Source organism: Rhinolophus sinicus, chromosome 5 (assembly GCF_057876585.1).
Source record: "Rhinolophus sinicus isolate RSI-liver-muscle chromosome 5, RSI-T2T, whole genome shotgun sequence".
NCBI lineage: Eukaryota > Metazoa > Chordata > Mammalia > Chiroptera > Rhinolophidae > Rhinolophus > Rhinolophus sinicus.
In genome coordinates this window covers 35,607,817-35,623,430 of record NC_142505.1, presented here as the reverse complement: position 1 = coordinate 35,623,430, position 15,614 = coordinate 35,607,817, and the positions used below count along the sequence as shown (strand labels likewise).

General features: G+C 33.9%; 1 protein-coding gene across 3 annotated transcripts in view; it reads left to right on the top strand.

Moving 5' to 3' along the window:
• STAG1 (STAG1 cohesin complex component) overlaps positions 1-15,614 on the top strand; it is a 354,275-nt gene that overhangs the window by 162,070 nt on the left and 176,591 nt on the right. Inside the window, exon 2 of one of the 3 annotated variants that reach the window (XM_074312886.2) lies at positions 13,990-14,124. The exons of the other annotated variants lie outside the window; for them this stretch is intronic. Within the exon in view, the coding sequence (XP_074168987.1) occupies positions 14,082-14,124 (43 nt within the window). The 5' untranslated portion in view covers positions 13,990-14,081. The remainder of the gene's footprint in view (positions 1-13,989; positions 14,125-15,614) is intronic. 3 annotated transcript variants of the gene reach the window in all.

The window sequence follows — 15,614 nt, the reverse complement described above, 5'->3', positions numbered from 1 at the left end:
TACAGAAATGTATATGATTGGGTACTGATAGTTTTCATTGACAAATGTGCTTGTATTTAGTTAGTAAAGGATGTATTTATCAAACTTGTGAAGTAGGTTAGAAATACCTTCTTTCTTACCATAGTTGTTTATACCAACCAATGGCTCTGGTTTGCAATGCTTGTGCTGAACAGTGGACTTCCAAGTGCCTGAGGGCTTTATAGAAGTGTAGAATTACTAGAGAATTGACCTCACTCAGGAAGTTACTCCAAGAGTTCCCTGTACTTTCCCATTTCATGGGCTGATTAGTGTCTTAGTCATTTTTTCATGAAACCTGTAGGTCAAAACAAATACCTCACATTTCCTTTTTGAAGTAGTTAGGTCCAAGTAATTTATTTATGTTCTAATAAATTTAGTAGCTATTTGGAATAATGAACAAAATTGAAAGAAAAATAAAAATTATTTTTCTCTTCTTTCTTACCTAAGATTCTTTGAATTCAAAAGAACTCCCTTTTCCCCCTCTACTTTTTTGGACATTTTTACAGTAACTCTGCATTCATTTAATGGTTACCCTAGAAGTTATAGAAGTCATATTTAATGTATCAAAATTTAAAGATAATTACCACCTTTACTCTTCTCTCAGATTGGACCCAGAATGTTATAATTTCGTTTACTTCCTTCCTTGTTTTGTAGTTTAAATCTATTTAGTTTTCCCATAGTCGTTACTATTTTTTGAATAAAATTATAGTTTATTTAGCTTTACCCATATAAACTCCAGTTTATTGTTTATTTTTTCTTCATGTCATTTGTGTTTGGGATCACTTCTGCCTAAAGTGCAGCTTTAAGAAATTCCTTTGAGGTTCTATTGGAAATTCTGTAGACACTTGAACTTTATCTGAAAATATAATTTGTCTATTTCTTAAAATATATTTTGTTGGGTATATAATTTAATATTGCCAGTTTTTTTCCCCCATCACATTAGAAGATATTATTCTGGCTTGTATTGTTGAAAACTTGGGATAGTCTTTTTTTGTTTGTTTTTTAATACTTATTTTCCCCAAAGTTTAAGGTATTTTCTTTGTTTCTGGTATTCTGCAATTTGGCTCTATTATTATGTTTTAGGTGTAAAACATATTTCTTTGGATTGGTGTTTTTTCTCAGCTATGTCTGTAAATATTATCATTTTATTTCTCTTCTTCTTTAGAAACTTTGTTTAAACTTTGCATATTGTGTTATATGGACCTTTTCCTGTTTTTGAATTTCTGTGCTGCTTTCTGCACAGAAATAATTTTCCCTTTCCATTTCACTACCTTTTTTTCATCTCTTACCAGTCTGTTTCAGTTATATATTTTCATTTCTAGAAATTACAGCTACTGGGTTCTTTTTTAAAGAAGAAGAAGTCCATGAAATTGGTCCCTGTGGATATTCAGTCTTGTATTTTCCTTTTTTAACATGGGAAATTTATTTCTTATACAGTCTCTGATAATTCTAATAAGTCTTTCTGAGTTTATTTCTGTGGTCTCTTTTTGTTTGTACTTTTGTATATTGCCTTTTTTTTTCTGTATGTTTAGTTCATTTTTATTCCAAGTTCCATATTTTCTCTCAAATTTATTTGAAACTTAGAATAAAGGTACATTTCTCTAGAGAGGAATTACCATTTGCTTGACAGATGTCTAGTGGCACTACCAATCTAGGATGACTTGCAACTTATTTGCATTTTAAAGTTTTCTTGATCAGATTATGTGAATTTAAGATATGTATTTATGAGAGCACCAGTGTTTGACTACCTCTCAGATACATTTATCTCCTTCTACACAGAACGCCCAAAAAATCTTTGTAGTCCCCAGAGTATAAGGTGTTAGATTAACCCCTTGTTTAATGTTAACCTAGAGATGAAATCTTTTGAGCCCGTTTTGTGAAATAGTTTTTTCTCTTAGACCCTTCACCTCAGAGCTTCCAATTTATGCACCGAGGCTCATTGTTTTCAGAGAAGACTGATTTCAGTGTGTTCTTCTGTATTTTATGTTTCTGCTTTTAGTTTTTCCCCTAATAATTTCTTAGTACTTCATAAGGTTTCAGATGCTTTTCAAAATGTTTTTAATACTTTAGCATTTCAGGAAGAACATTTATATAAATAGTATTGTTTACAATATAATCATAATCGGAACTTGTATATATTAATTTAAAGTGATTTCTTCTCATGGATGCTGTGTGTGTGTGTGTGTGTGTATAAGTAAATGAAATTCATAATTTTGAAACTTCTACACTTCGGACATATTTTGCATTGTAGCTTTATATTGTTGTAAGGCAGTATCTACTTCAATGGACTGCGAATCTCTTGGGACTAATTAAAACTTAATATCGTCTTATTTTTCATGTTTTTAAAAGAGCTTTCAAATATAGACATATATAGGTACTATTTTAGGTAGAGTTCAGTGAAAACCACAAATAATCTTGATGGGTTTGTTGCTTAGGAAAAACTGGATGTAGAGAATGGGGTAAAAATTATTACAATAAGAGAATGGAACATGAAATATTTTGGTATATTTTATCAAAGGCAATTAAATGGAGAATTGATCATCTTTTCAACAAATGATGCTGGAGTAATTGGATGTCCATATGGAAAAAAAGAAACTTAAACAGAGGTCCTACCCCTTTATAGAAAAATTAGCTTAAAATAGATCATGTAAAATGTAAAACTAAATTTCTAAAAGAAAATGTCCACATGACCCTGGCTTTAGTGATGAGGTTTTAGATATAACCTCCAAGAGCACAATCCGTGAAAGGAAATAAAATAGCAAGATAGAGTTTATTAAAATTAAAAATTTTCTGCTCTGCAAAAGGCACTGTTAAGAAAATAAAAAGACAAGTCACAGACTGGGAGAAAATATTTGCAGAACACATATATGATAAAGGACTGGTATACAAACTATACTAAGAACTCTGAAAACAAAAAATAGATCCCTCAGTAAAAAGTGGGCAAAGGATCTGAACAGACATCTCACCAAAGAAGAGATGCAGCAGCAAATAAGCATATGAAAAGCTGACTGACATCGTTTATCTTTAGGGCAATGCAAATTAAAAGAATAGTAAGGTATCACTACACAGCTATTAGAATGGCTAATATTCAAAACCCTGACAATACCAAGTACTGCCAAGGATGTGAAGCTCCAGGAATTCATTGTTGATGGGAATGCAAAATGGTGTAGCCACTTTGGAAGAATTTTGACAGCTTCTTACAGAGCTGAATAAACATAGCCATACTATAAAATCCAGCAATCACACGGTTTCAGGTGTTTAGCCAATTGATTTGAAACTTATGTCTACACAAAAACCTGCACGTGAATGTTCATAGTAGTTATATTATCATTGCTCCAAACTGGAAGCAACCAAGATATCCTTTAGTAGATGAAATGGATAAACTGTGTTATATTCATACATCAGAATGCCATTTAGTAATAAGGAATGAGCTCTCAGGCTATTCAAAAGCATAAAGTAAATGTTAAATGGGTATTGCTGAGTGAAAGGAAAAAGGCCAATCTGAAAAGGCTACATACTGTATGATTCCAGTTTATATGACAGTCTGGAAAAGGCAAGACTATAGAGATGGTAAATAGATCAGAGTTTGGGGGAGGAGTGAGGTTTGAATAGTTGAATCACGGGATTAGGGTGGTTAAACTATGCTGTATGATACTGTAATGTTGAATACATGTAATACTATACGTTTCTCAAAACCCATAATACTTTGCAGCACAAAGAATAAACACCGATGCATGCAAACTAAAAAAAAAAATCACTTATGAGATCATCCCAGAATAAATGCAGACTATGACAGTAGAATCTAACTGTACTAAACATACATGAAATAACCTCACTGAAGTGGTTTAAGGGAATGGTGCTGTTCTAAGTAACTGAAGAAATGAGTGGAGACTATAAGAGTAAAGGCCTAAAAAACTATATAAGAACTGTATTTTAGTTGGCAAAATTGTTTCCCATGGGAGTGTGAGTTGCCAATTGTAAAGTCACTATACATGTATATTGGAGTTGAAAAATTAAGTAAATAGATGGTTGATGGTGGGATCTAGAGTTTTTACTGTTGGAGTGGATTACAGATAAGCAAGGGGAGGACACTAGAATAATCCATTTGGTAATCGAGTTGAAGGCATTAGTATAACTCACATGTAGCTTAATATAGACACATGGCTACATATAGAAACATTTATAGGTATGTTTGTATACACTCTGTTATACATACACATATGTATTATCCCTTGTTCTTTCAGCTAACGTGGCCTAAGAAATGACATTTCACTAGCAAACAGCCAGGAGCAACAAGCTCACCTAGCACCTAGGTCTTGGTTTCTAATTCCATTCTCCAATAAAAGAAACCAGCGCTCCTTGAAGAAATACTAGATTCTAGAACTGGGACAGGAAATATACAAGGTGAGCCTGAAGAATTTCGTAGTATCAGAAAGTAAACAAGTGCTCAAGGTAAATAAAGCAAAATGATGAGGGTATGTCACGTCCAGCGCAACACGGGCAGTGAGAGAACTAGATGGGGCGGCAAAGGGTTAAGAAAGAAACAGAAATCAAGAAAGTTTTGAAACAGAGGCCAACGGTCTCACAGCCTCAAAGGACTGAGAGCCCCGAATCAGGCCACCTTGTGGCTTTTAATGATGCACATACAAGGAAATAGCATTATTTTTACTACGTCTGTGAGTCTCATACACCATACCAGAAAACTGGTTCAAACCAATCACCCTTGCCTGTCGAAAGTCCCATGATGTGTAATTATTGTTTGTACCTCCCCAGGGGACAAAACCTTTATGTTGAAACCTTACTGAGATGGAGAAATGATGTTATCACTTCCCAAGCAGGTTGTGGGAAGGAATGCAACCACAGAGGCAGAAGCTCTCCTTAGACGGGGGATGGTGGGGGTCTGTGCCTACCTCTATCAACCCCGTGAATTCTCCTGGTGGTCCCCACATGACTGTGCCTGGCTTAGGTTGTTCGTTTCTTGAGGAATCTTACCCGTCATTGGCTAGCCAGCCATCCTTTGGGGCCAAACAAGAAGATGGCATAAAGGTGAAGCAATGTCCCTGAAAGGAATAGTTTCACAGACTCTTCTTTCTTTTTAGGGGTAGGTACGAGGGGACAGACAGGCATGCTGCTGTGTGACAACAAGGGTATATCAAAAGGACACAGGAACCAACTGAAAGCCCTCAATGGCCAAATCTGTAAAAATTTGAGCAAAAAAAAAAAAAAAATCATAGAATCGAATTATGACCCACACTATAAAATATTCATGAGTCCATACTGATACAGATAAATGACTGAGTCATGAAACAAATTGGTGAAACTAGACAAATCTTTTATGTAGATTTCAAAATAATTTATCTCAATACGTACATAAACCTCAAGGAAGTGAAGCATAACTCCCTACCCCTGAAATGTGGGATACACATAATGACTTCCAAATATTACAGTATTGATAAAGGGAAAAAGTGTAATTTGTAAGATTGGAGAAACCTTACAAATACTGCCTTAGCTAGATGATTATGATTCAAAATATTTGGTCATGTTGATAGCATATTTTGATATGATGAGAATGACACTTTGATTTTCTCAAAAACCCATAAACCGTATCTAACGATGAGAAAAACATCAGTCAAACCCAAGTTGAAAGACATCCTATAAAATACTTGACCACTGCTCCATAAAACCATCATAATCATCAAAACCAAATGAAGTATGGAAAAGTGTCATGATATAAAGGAGCCTAAAGAGACATGACACCTACCACCTTTTGTGGTATTCTTGATGAGATCCTGGAACAGAAAAAGGACATTAAGTAAAAACGAAGAAAATCTGAATAAAGTATGACTTTTAATTAATAATAATGTTATGGAGTAAGGGTACGGGGAACTGAGGAAGGTATTCAAAAGGTACAAACTTCTATTTATAAGATAAATAACTAAAGGATGTAATGTACAACATGATAATTATAGTTAACACTGCTGTATCATATATAGGAAAGTTGTTAAGAAAGGGGATCCTACCTTGTTTCCCCAAAGATAAGTCCTAGCCGGACAATCACCTCTAATGCGTCTTTTGGAGCAAAAATTAATATACATCATATTATGTTATATTATATTATATTATTGTATTATATTATACTAGGTCTTATATGAGACCCAGTCTTATGTTATAGTAAAATAAGACCAGGTCATTCTCATATATATATATATAAAGATTTTATTGGGGAAAGGGAACAAGACTTTATTTGGGGAACAGTGTGTACTTCCAGGACTGTTTTCCAAGTCAAGTTGTTGTCCGTTCAATCTTAGTTGTGGAGGGTGCCGTTCAGCTTCAAGTTATTGTCCTTTCAGTCTTAGTTGTGGAGGGTGCAGCTCAGCTCCAGGTCCAGTTGCCGTTGCTAGTTGCAGGGGGCACAGCCCACCATCCCTTGCAGGAGTCGAGGAATTGAAATGGCAACCTTGTGGTTGAGAGCCCGCACTCCAACCAACTGAGCCATCCAGGAGGCAGCTCAGCTCAAGGTGCTGTGTTCAAATCTTAGTTGCAGGGGGCGCTGCCCACCATCCCTTGCGGGACTCGAGGAATTGAACTGGCAACCTTGTGGTTGAGAGCCCACTGGCCCATGTGGGAATCGAACCGGCAGCCTTCGAAGTTACGAGCATGGAACTCTAACCGCCTGAGCCACCGGGCTGGCCCCCTTATATTAATTTTTTTCTCCAAAAGACATGTTAGAGCTGATTGTCCGACTAGGTCTTATTTTTGGGGAAACACGGTAAGAATTCTCATCACAAGGAGATTTTTTTTTTTCTTTTTATTGTATCTGAGATGGATGTTAACTAAAACTATTGTAATTTCACAATATATGTAAATCAAACCATCATCTGTGCACCTTAAACTTATGTGGTGATGTATGTCAGTTATTTCTCAGTGAAACTGGGGGTAAAATAATAACTATCAATATTAGCTCATTGCTTGTAACAAATTATACCATACTAATGTGAGATATCATTAGGAAAAACTGGTTGTGGTGTACATGGGAACCTCTATACTGTGTTTGTAACTTTTTTGTCAGTTTCAAACTTCCAGAATAAAGTAAATATTTTTTAAAATCCTGGAGAATTCAGTTTAAGGAAAATTCTTTGAAACTCTTTTATTAAGCCCAACCAGATAGTTCGTTTCCTCTTTAATCACCTACATAAAATTTTGATAGAAGAGGAAAAGAGGTATTCTAGACAAAGGATGGTTGAAAAAGTCCTCAGCGGCACATTAAAAAATTGTGAGAGGGACTTCATAAAAGTACACTTGAGATTATTTGGGACCTCCTAGTGACACAGTTTTGAAGCACAGGTTAGAGAAATAGGACTTGGTCATTTGTATGCAGTTTGAGAAGAAACTGCCAAATAACTGTTAAATCTCAAATATTTAAATCCTAAATTATCTTACATATATTATGTAATTGGAGTCAAATATGTAGAGTTGGCTGTAAACAGGGCACTTGATAAACAAATTATTTTCGTTCTGTAATTTTATGGATCCCTGTAACATTATACGCAAGTTTCCGTGTGCTTTTTTCTTCACCACTTAGAGGTGAAAACTGGCTCTTTTTAAACGATACCATTTCACTCATGGCTTGATTTTTTAGAAAGAGAGAGTTCAAAGTTTTTTTCTCTCTACCCCCTAATCCAGAGTCTTGGCTTTTCCATACCATGCTATGAAGGGTAAGTCTTTTCTAGAACTATTCTTTACTGTCAACATTTTATTTCTCCTTTCAGTTCTTTAAGACTGAAAATCTTTGACTAATACTTTTCCTCTAATATGTAACTTTTTACTTTTTGAGTTCTCAAATTCCTTTAATAATGTTCTGAAATATTTTGGGCCTTTTCCACCATAGTGCATAGACCTAAATTTTCATAGAGTTTCAAAAGGTTCATAGGTACTTAGGAATCCATGTGCCACAGATTAAGAAGTCCTGCCTGTCTTGAATCATACTAATATTAGTAATAGAGCCCCAGTAAATTTATTTTCCTTACTGTTTTTTCCTGTAATTCTCATCTTATGTGAACAGTATTAGCACTGAAGATGAGATTATTTTAATAGTTGAAGATTTAATAAAAATAGTTTAAAAGGTTATAGCTCTAGGACAATAACTTCCTTGTTTTGGGCCCTTGCCAACCTCAAAAATTGAAATTCTAACATTTAGTAAATTTACCTGTTCTTGATATGGATGGAATATACCCCGTGCAGTCTTGAAAGACGTTAATTGGTGTGCACATGTGCTACGTGCCAATAATGTGGATTTTTTTGAGCATTTAGTTTGATGTTTCGCTGACCTTCTGTATTTGCAGAGGCAGAAATATACAGAATACCCCCTTATCCATGGTTTTGCTTTCCATGGTTTCAGTTATCAATGGTCCAAAAATATTAAATGGAAAATTTCAGAAATAAAGAATTCGTAAGTTTTAAATTGTGTGACGTTCTGAGTATCGTGGTGAAATCTCAGTGCCACCCCGTACCATTTGCTTGGGGCATGAATCATCCCTTTGCCCGGTGAATTTATGTTTTGTACACTACTCACCTGTTGGTCACTTAGTAACCATCTGGGTTATCAGATAAACTGTCTCAGTATTGAAATACTTATGTTCAAGTAAACCTTATTTTACTTAATAATGGCCCCAAAGAATGAGAGTAGTGATGCTGACAATTTGGATACACCAAAATGAAGCCATAAGGTGCTTCCTTTAAGTGAAAAAGTGAGTACAGTGCAATAAAATTTTTTAAGGGAGACTGTAACTTTGATTACAGTATATTTTTATAATTGTTCTATTTTATTAATCTCTTACTGTGCCTAATTTATAAATTAAACTTTGTTAAAGGTATGGATATATAAGAGAAAACATGGTATATACAGGGTTTGGTACTAGCTGTGGTTTCAGGCATCCACTGGGGGTCTTGGAACATACCTCCCATGGATAAGGAGGTCTGCATTTTGCAAGGAATGTTACAAAGTGCAGGCTGCCATCTAGAGACAGACTCATCCTGGAGCTATAATCACAATAATTTTTATTTATAAGGCATTCTGAAAGATTTACAATTTTCCAATGTGTATCTTTATAATAACCTGTGAGGTAATTTTTTTTCCATTTTTGCATGTACTACCTAGACGGACCACATACATCCCAAGATATTTGTTATTAAGCTTAAAATGCTCATTAAAAGGCAATGAAAGCGTCTGTTTCTTTCTCTACATTTCCCCCACTCCCTCTTCTCAAATTTTGTGACTTACAAATAAATCACTGCAATCTTAGGTAATTCTTAAATCCTACATTTTTGTTATGCAGATGTTCTTTAGTAAATCCTTCTCAGTTTTAGTAGCCTCAGCATTTTTTTTAATCCTTTCTTATCTCAAAGTTTCTCTGCTGATTTATCCATGTTTCTTTTTAGCCTTTCTCTATTTTATTTTGATTTACAACCTGCTATTACATAAAGTAAAAATGAAACAAAAAACGAGACTGCCAAAACATTTTCCTTTTGTATGCTTGGATTATCTTGGTCTATCACCAGATTAGATTTTATTAAGACTCTATAGTTCATTCTTTAAAAGAAAAGCCATAAAATAAAAAGGCTATTTCATATAGGGAACCATTATTTATAAAGCATCTGCTGTTTAGAGGTCTCTTTTCTAAGTGATCTTAGGCAATGTTCGTGTATTTAAGCCACATCCAGGGTCAATAATTTTGAATGAGCTAAAATGTTATAATGTGTCATACAAACTATACATTTAAAAGGGCCATTGGTTATGTTTGAACATATTGTTTTGCTGCTAAGTACAGTTCTTTCTGCCTTCAATCTTCTACCTGCTTCTGTATCCAGCTGGATGGATGCAAAGAAGGCTAGATAGAGTTCCTGCTCTGGCTGGCATCATAGAATAGAGGGGAGGGGTAGAACTGAAAATGATGAGGGTAAGGTGAGACAATTTTCTAAGCCACGGGTGTCCAAACTTTTTTCAACATTTTTCACCAAGGGCCATATGCGGTAAAATACACAAATAGCCAGGCTACTCACTCGAGGTGAAGTACGTATTGCCTCACCTGGTTTATTTAAGTACACTAAATATATTTTTGGAATTTGCTGCGGGCCAATAAAAAATGGATTTTGGGCCGCAGTTTGGACACCCCTGCTCTAAGCCATAGGTTCATATACCGTGTTTCCCCGAAAATAAGACCTAGCTGGACCACTAGCTCTAATGTGTCTTTTGGAGCAAAAATTAATATAAGACCAGGTTTTATATTATATTATATTATATTATATTATATTATATTATATTATATTATATTATATTATATTATATTATTATATTCCTGGTCTTATATTAAAATAAGACCTGGTCTTATATTAATTTTTGCTCCAAAAGACACATTAGAGCTGATGTTCCAGCTCGGTCTTTTTTTCGGGGAGACACGGTATGGGGTAAGACAGTTTGCTGGTTCTTGCTTCATTTTTCTGACAAATATTTATTTGTTACTTTAACTCATGCTTGAGGTGGGTTCTAGGCATTTTGGACAGGGATGTTTAGTGCTGTTATATCGGAGCATCACTCTGGAGGTGGAGACTATAGGTCTGGGTGATGGGAAAACTGCTGGAATGACTTTTCCTGGTTCTGAAATGTAATAGGTAACTGGTTTCATTGTTCAAACAACGTTAGCCTTGCAACATGCACAATTAGCAATCTGGCTTCCACTAGAGTTCAACTAAGGAACTAGAGCTTTTAGCTTGCCTGCAAAATGAGCAGAAAATTTATCAAAAAATAAATTCCTCAAAGTAGGAGAACCTTATACTAACTGAGCATCTCATATACTAAGGTACAGTGCTATATATGTTTGTTATCTCATTTACTTCTCATATCATCCTTGGTCATTTGTTCAGCAAACATTTTTTGAATGCCGCCTCCTATGTGCTAAGCACTCTAGGCACTTGGAATTACGCATTGAACAAAAATAACATTCCTGCTCTGAAGTGGTATTATAACCATTTTAAAGATAAGAAATCTGAGTTCATAGAGAACGATTGACTTTTCTGGTGCTCCGTAGCTTAATAGCTGGTGAAGCAGAGATTTAAAACCTACTATGTCTGTAACTTCTTCAGGGTTCTACTATATGCAGTGATTGCTGTAACCACAGTCTCTCTTTATTTTTACCTGTATTGCTAATTATGCAAAGGTGTGTTCTCTAGTCCTGTTTTCATATTGGTTTTCAGTTCCATCTTTTGTGTCCTATGATAGCTGTTAAGAAACAACACAAAATTTCGCATTTCTGGCAAACTTACGTTGAACATTCTTATGCCTACACTCTAACGAGTGCATATTGATAATAGCTATATAAATGCATAATATGCAAGGTTTAAGAGCAATCTGTCTTTCGGTTCAGTTTTTGAGTGTTTTTTTACTTGCAATGTATTCATTATTTTGTTTAATATAGTCACACAATTCATATTTCAGGAAACGCAAAGGATATGCAATATAATGTCACCCTTACATCCCTAAATTTCAACCACGTATTTCTTTCCCAGAAGCAACCCATTTTGCCATATATTTGCATAAATTTCCAGAAATATTTTAATGCATTTATCATCAAATACATATGTATCCTGTTTTATGTATGAATATATCCCACAGTATCAATTATAGACAGCTTTATTATTTTTGACATTGACTTTAAGAGTCAGTAAAGAGTAGTAAGTCGTGGTTCCTGTAGCCAGATTGCCTGCATGTAGACCGTAGATCTGCTACTGGGAGACCACTTGTGCAAGTTGGTAAATCTCCAAATGCCTCAGTTTTCTCATCTGTAAAATGGGAGAAAAATAATACATTCTTTATAGGATTGTTGTGAAGGTTAAATGTGTTAACATCAAAGGCTTACTCAGCACAATGCCTGGCAGATAGCATCCAAAATTAGCTGCCACCACCATTGTCAGTATCATCACCATTTTTACTTATTTAATCAGATTCTTATTTTATGGGCATATTGGCTTTCTTTTCCTTTTGATATTACAAACAGTGCTTCAGGGAATAACTTTCTGCAATCTTTATTTTGCACATGTGTGAGTTTGTGGATGCTTTGCAACAGGTACAATATAAGGCCAAAGAGTATATCGTAAATTTGTAATTTTGCTAGACATTTGCCACATTACATACCACAGAAATTTTATCAAGTTATGCTCTCACTAGCAGTTTGACGTAATTTAAATAATCTAGAACTTGATGGTAGCTTTCTGATATTATTTCTATTTCTGATATTACTCATAGTTAAGAATGACAATTTTTGAAAGTTTTTCCTTTATCGTCATTAGAAGTACAATCTTTTATTTTTTAATATGAAATATCTATATTGTTGGTAAGTTATTCTTTCAGGATTCTCACAGATAAGATAGCTTCTTATTGTTTAGAGAGTGGAAGATAATTTTCATTTTTTTCCATTCTTTATTTTCAGATATTTATGTTTCATGAATTTGAATTATTTTAGATCATTAATTTACCTTTGTTATTTGTAACATTTGGATAATCTTCTGTTAGAAATACTCATCTTTAAAAAGCAAGAATACAATGGTGAACTAAAATTAGCATTTTAATTTGAGTATTAGTCTTGAGTTACAGCAAGATTTTTTTTCCTTTGTCAAAGAAAGCTTAAGAAGAAGAAAGAAAACCTTAAGGTATCACTCATTTTTCAAGGAACTGGGGGGGAATACAAAGATTAGTATAGACCGATCTCTGCCATGCTTACCTCTAGTGGGTAAGCTATATAGGGGCTATTTCCAGGTTAGAAAATGTAAAAAGGGACAAAGAAGGATGTATTGGACAGAACTTTGGACATTACCTAAATCTACTCAGGTGAATGACTAAAATTAAAAGAAATCAAAATAAGTTGTCAGAAAACAGTACAAGGATGTAGTGCTATAGAAACCAATATAATGAGCAAATGCTTCAAATAGAATAGATGGGTTATCACTAAGAAAAGGGTGTTTGATGTAGCAATTATGAGATAATTGGTGTGAGGAAGTAGTTTCAATAGAGTTGTGGAACCCAACTGGAGAAGAATGAACAGTTGGAAAGTAAATAGACTTAATCTTTGGAATAATTATTAAGGCAACAGAAGGATTTTCCTCTTAAAACAAATAATCTCTCAGGATTTTCCTCTTAAAACAAATAATCTCTCAGTAACAAGCTTCTGTTCATTTCAAAATTAGGACTTTAAACTTCTGCTTTTATTTTATTAGTAATTGTTATTTGTATATGGTAGTCACCTTTAAAGATGCAAAGCATGAGGCTGTTTTTTCCATACTGCTTTTAATGCCTTTCATTTTGTAACATTAAATTAATGTAGCAAAATAGTTCTTTCATAAACTAACATAGGTAGTCCATTGAAATTACAGTTAGGACTCCACTGTATATGAAAACTGCCATATTTATCATGGAAATAGAGTTGAGCATTATTTGCATTGGAAGAATTTAATAATTACATATGTAACTTATATTAAAATAGTAAGATTAGCGTTGTCCTTTTTCTTGAGTTTTTAAAAAAATCAATTTTACCAAGATATAGTTTCCATACATTAAAATTCAGATTGATGACTTTTGACAAATGTACACAAACAACCCTGTAGCAATGCTCCATGAAAATACAAAAATATTTCCATCTCCCTAAAAACAACTAATTCTTCCCATGTTTAATAACTTAAAAATTTAATTTTACTTCTGCTTATTTAATTAGCTGCCATTGACGATTGTAATTTTAATTATCAAGACTACTTGTAACAACCCTTGAATTTACATACTTCTTATCTATAGGAATCTATTTCAGGTTGACAAAATAGTTCATTACCCAAACAAGGTTAAATACAGTTGACCCTTGAACAACGAGGTTTGGAATTTGCAGGTCCACTTATACGTGGATTTTTTTTTTTTCTTCAATAAATACACAGTCAGCCCTCCATATCCCTGGGTTTCACATCCGTGGATTCAACCAACTGCAAATCGAAAACAGTATTTTTGATACCCTCTTGGGAATCAGAGGATGCTCCTGGAACCAATATCCTGTGGATACCGAGGCTACGACTGTAAGTTACGTTTTTGGGGAGTCAAAAGTTATACGTGGATTTTTGACTGCTTGGGGGGTCGGTTCCCCTAACCCCCCGCCTTGTTCAAGGGTCAACTGTACAGTTAAACAATTTTGTTTAATTTGATTTTAAGAGTGTTTGGCAGAAAGTTACTTTTACTTAAGATAATTTATAATTAGCAATTTAATCTGTTTTCTGTTTATTTTTTTAAAATTATCTGAAAATGATCACTATTATAGGGCATAAACAACCTGTCTTTAGTACTGTTGACTACTGTAATACTTTTTTTTTGACATAAAAACATAAGATCGCAGTATAAATTTTTCATTTTGTTTAGGAAATTGCGTGTTGTGGAGGAACTCATTAAAAAAAATTTTTTTCACCCAAACCTCCCAACCTAGACTTTCTTATTCTCTATATCTGGATATAGGGAATAACTGTTCGTGGTACTTAATGAATTCAGCATCCTGAAAATGAATGAGAGAGCTGTATATCAAGTAAAACATGCTTAAAAGTGGTTCTGATTAAAAGAAAGGGCAGACATCATTTTTCTCATTTTACAGATTAGTAAAAGTTAAGTCAATTTAAGTTTAATGTATTAAATGTGTCATTGTAGTTTTTGTTGAGACGCTGAATTAAGACCATATTTTGATGACTTTTAGTCTCTGTTCTGCTCTATGCTCTTTCCTGTAAGAGCACAGTACATTTCTGAGACTCCTCCCCACATTCCTAAATATGATTTGAATTGGAGTTGCCAATCATTGATAAGGAGCCTGTCAGAGGTTATAATTTTTTTCGTAACTGATTGATTGTGTCTTATTCTTGTGATTTTTAACTTGAATATTTTACATTTATACAGTTGAAACTGAACCTCATTTTATTATTAGGCCAGGGTTCTCTGTACTCAAGGTTGATTTTAAACTTTTTTCCATTCTTTAAATTATGTTAATTTTTAACAAGTTTTTGGTATAAATCCCTCTTATCATTATTAAAAGACTGATAATATTTATATAACCATATTTGAGATAAAAATAAATAGCTAAGATAAAAGTAGTATGAATGAAATAAGAACGGGGTTAACTTTTTCTTTGATACTCATGTGGAAGTTATTGAGAAACTTTTCATGCTCAGAGAAAACATTTAACTGAAATGTATTAACGTGAAAGTTAGTATTATTTTATACAAGAATATTCTGATGATGAAGAATATCAGAAAGAGCCATGAAGGAAGATAACACTCTATACTTGGATGTTTTTCAGACTAAGTAAGCCGGCTATATGTCTGGATAGGCCCAGTATATATCTAAGTCAATTTTTAGGGTCTTCCCTACAGTATAAATTCATTGTTTATGTCTTTGTCTTTTCCTTCCCCATCATTAATCTTAATATTTTTCCTTATAGTTAACCTAATTTATAGGTTATTCAGTTCTTTAAAAATGTCTACAGAACTTTGAAGTTCTTAAAAGATTTTTTGAATAGATAGGAGTTTGG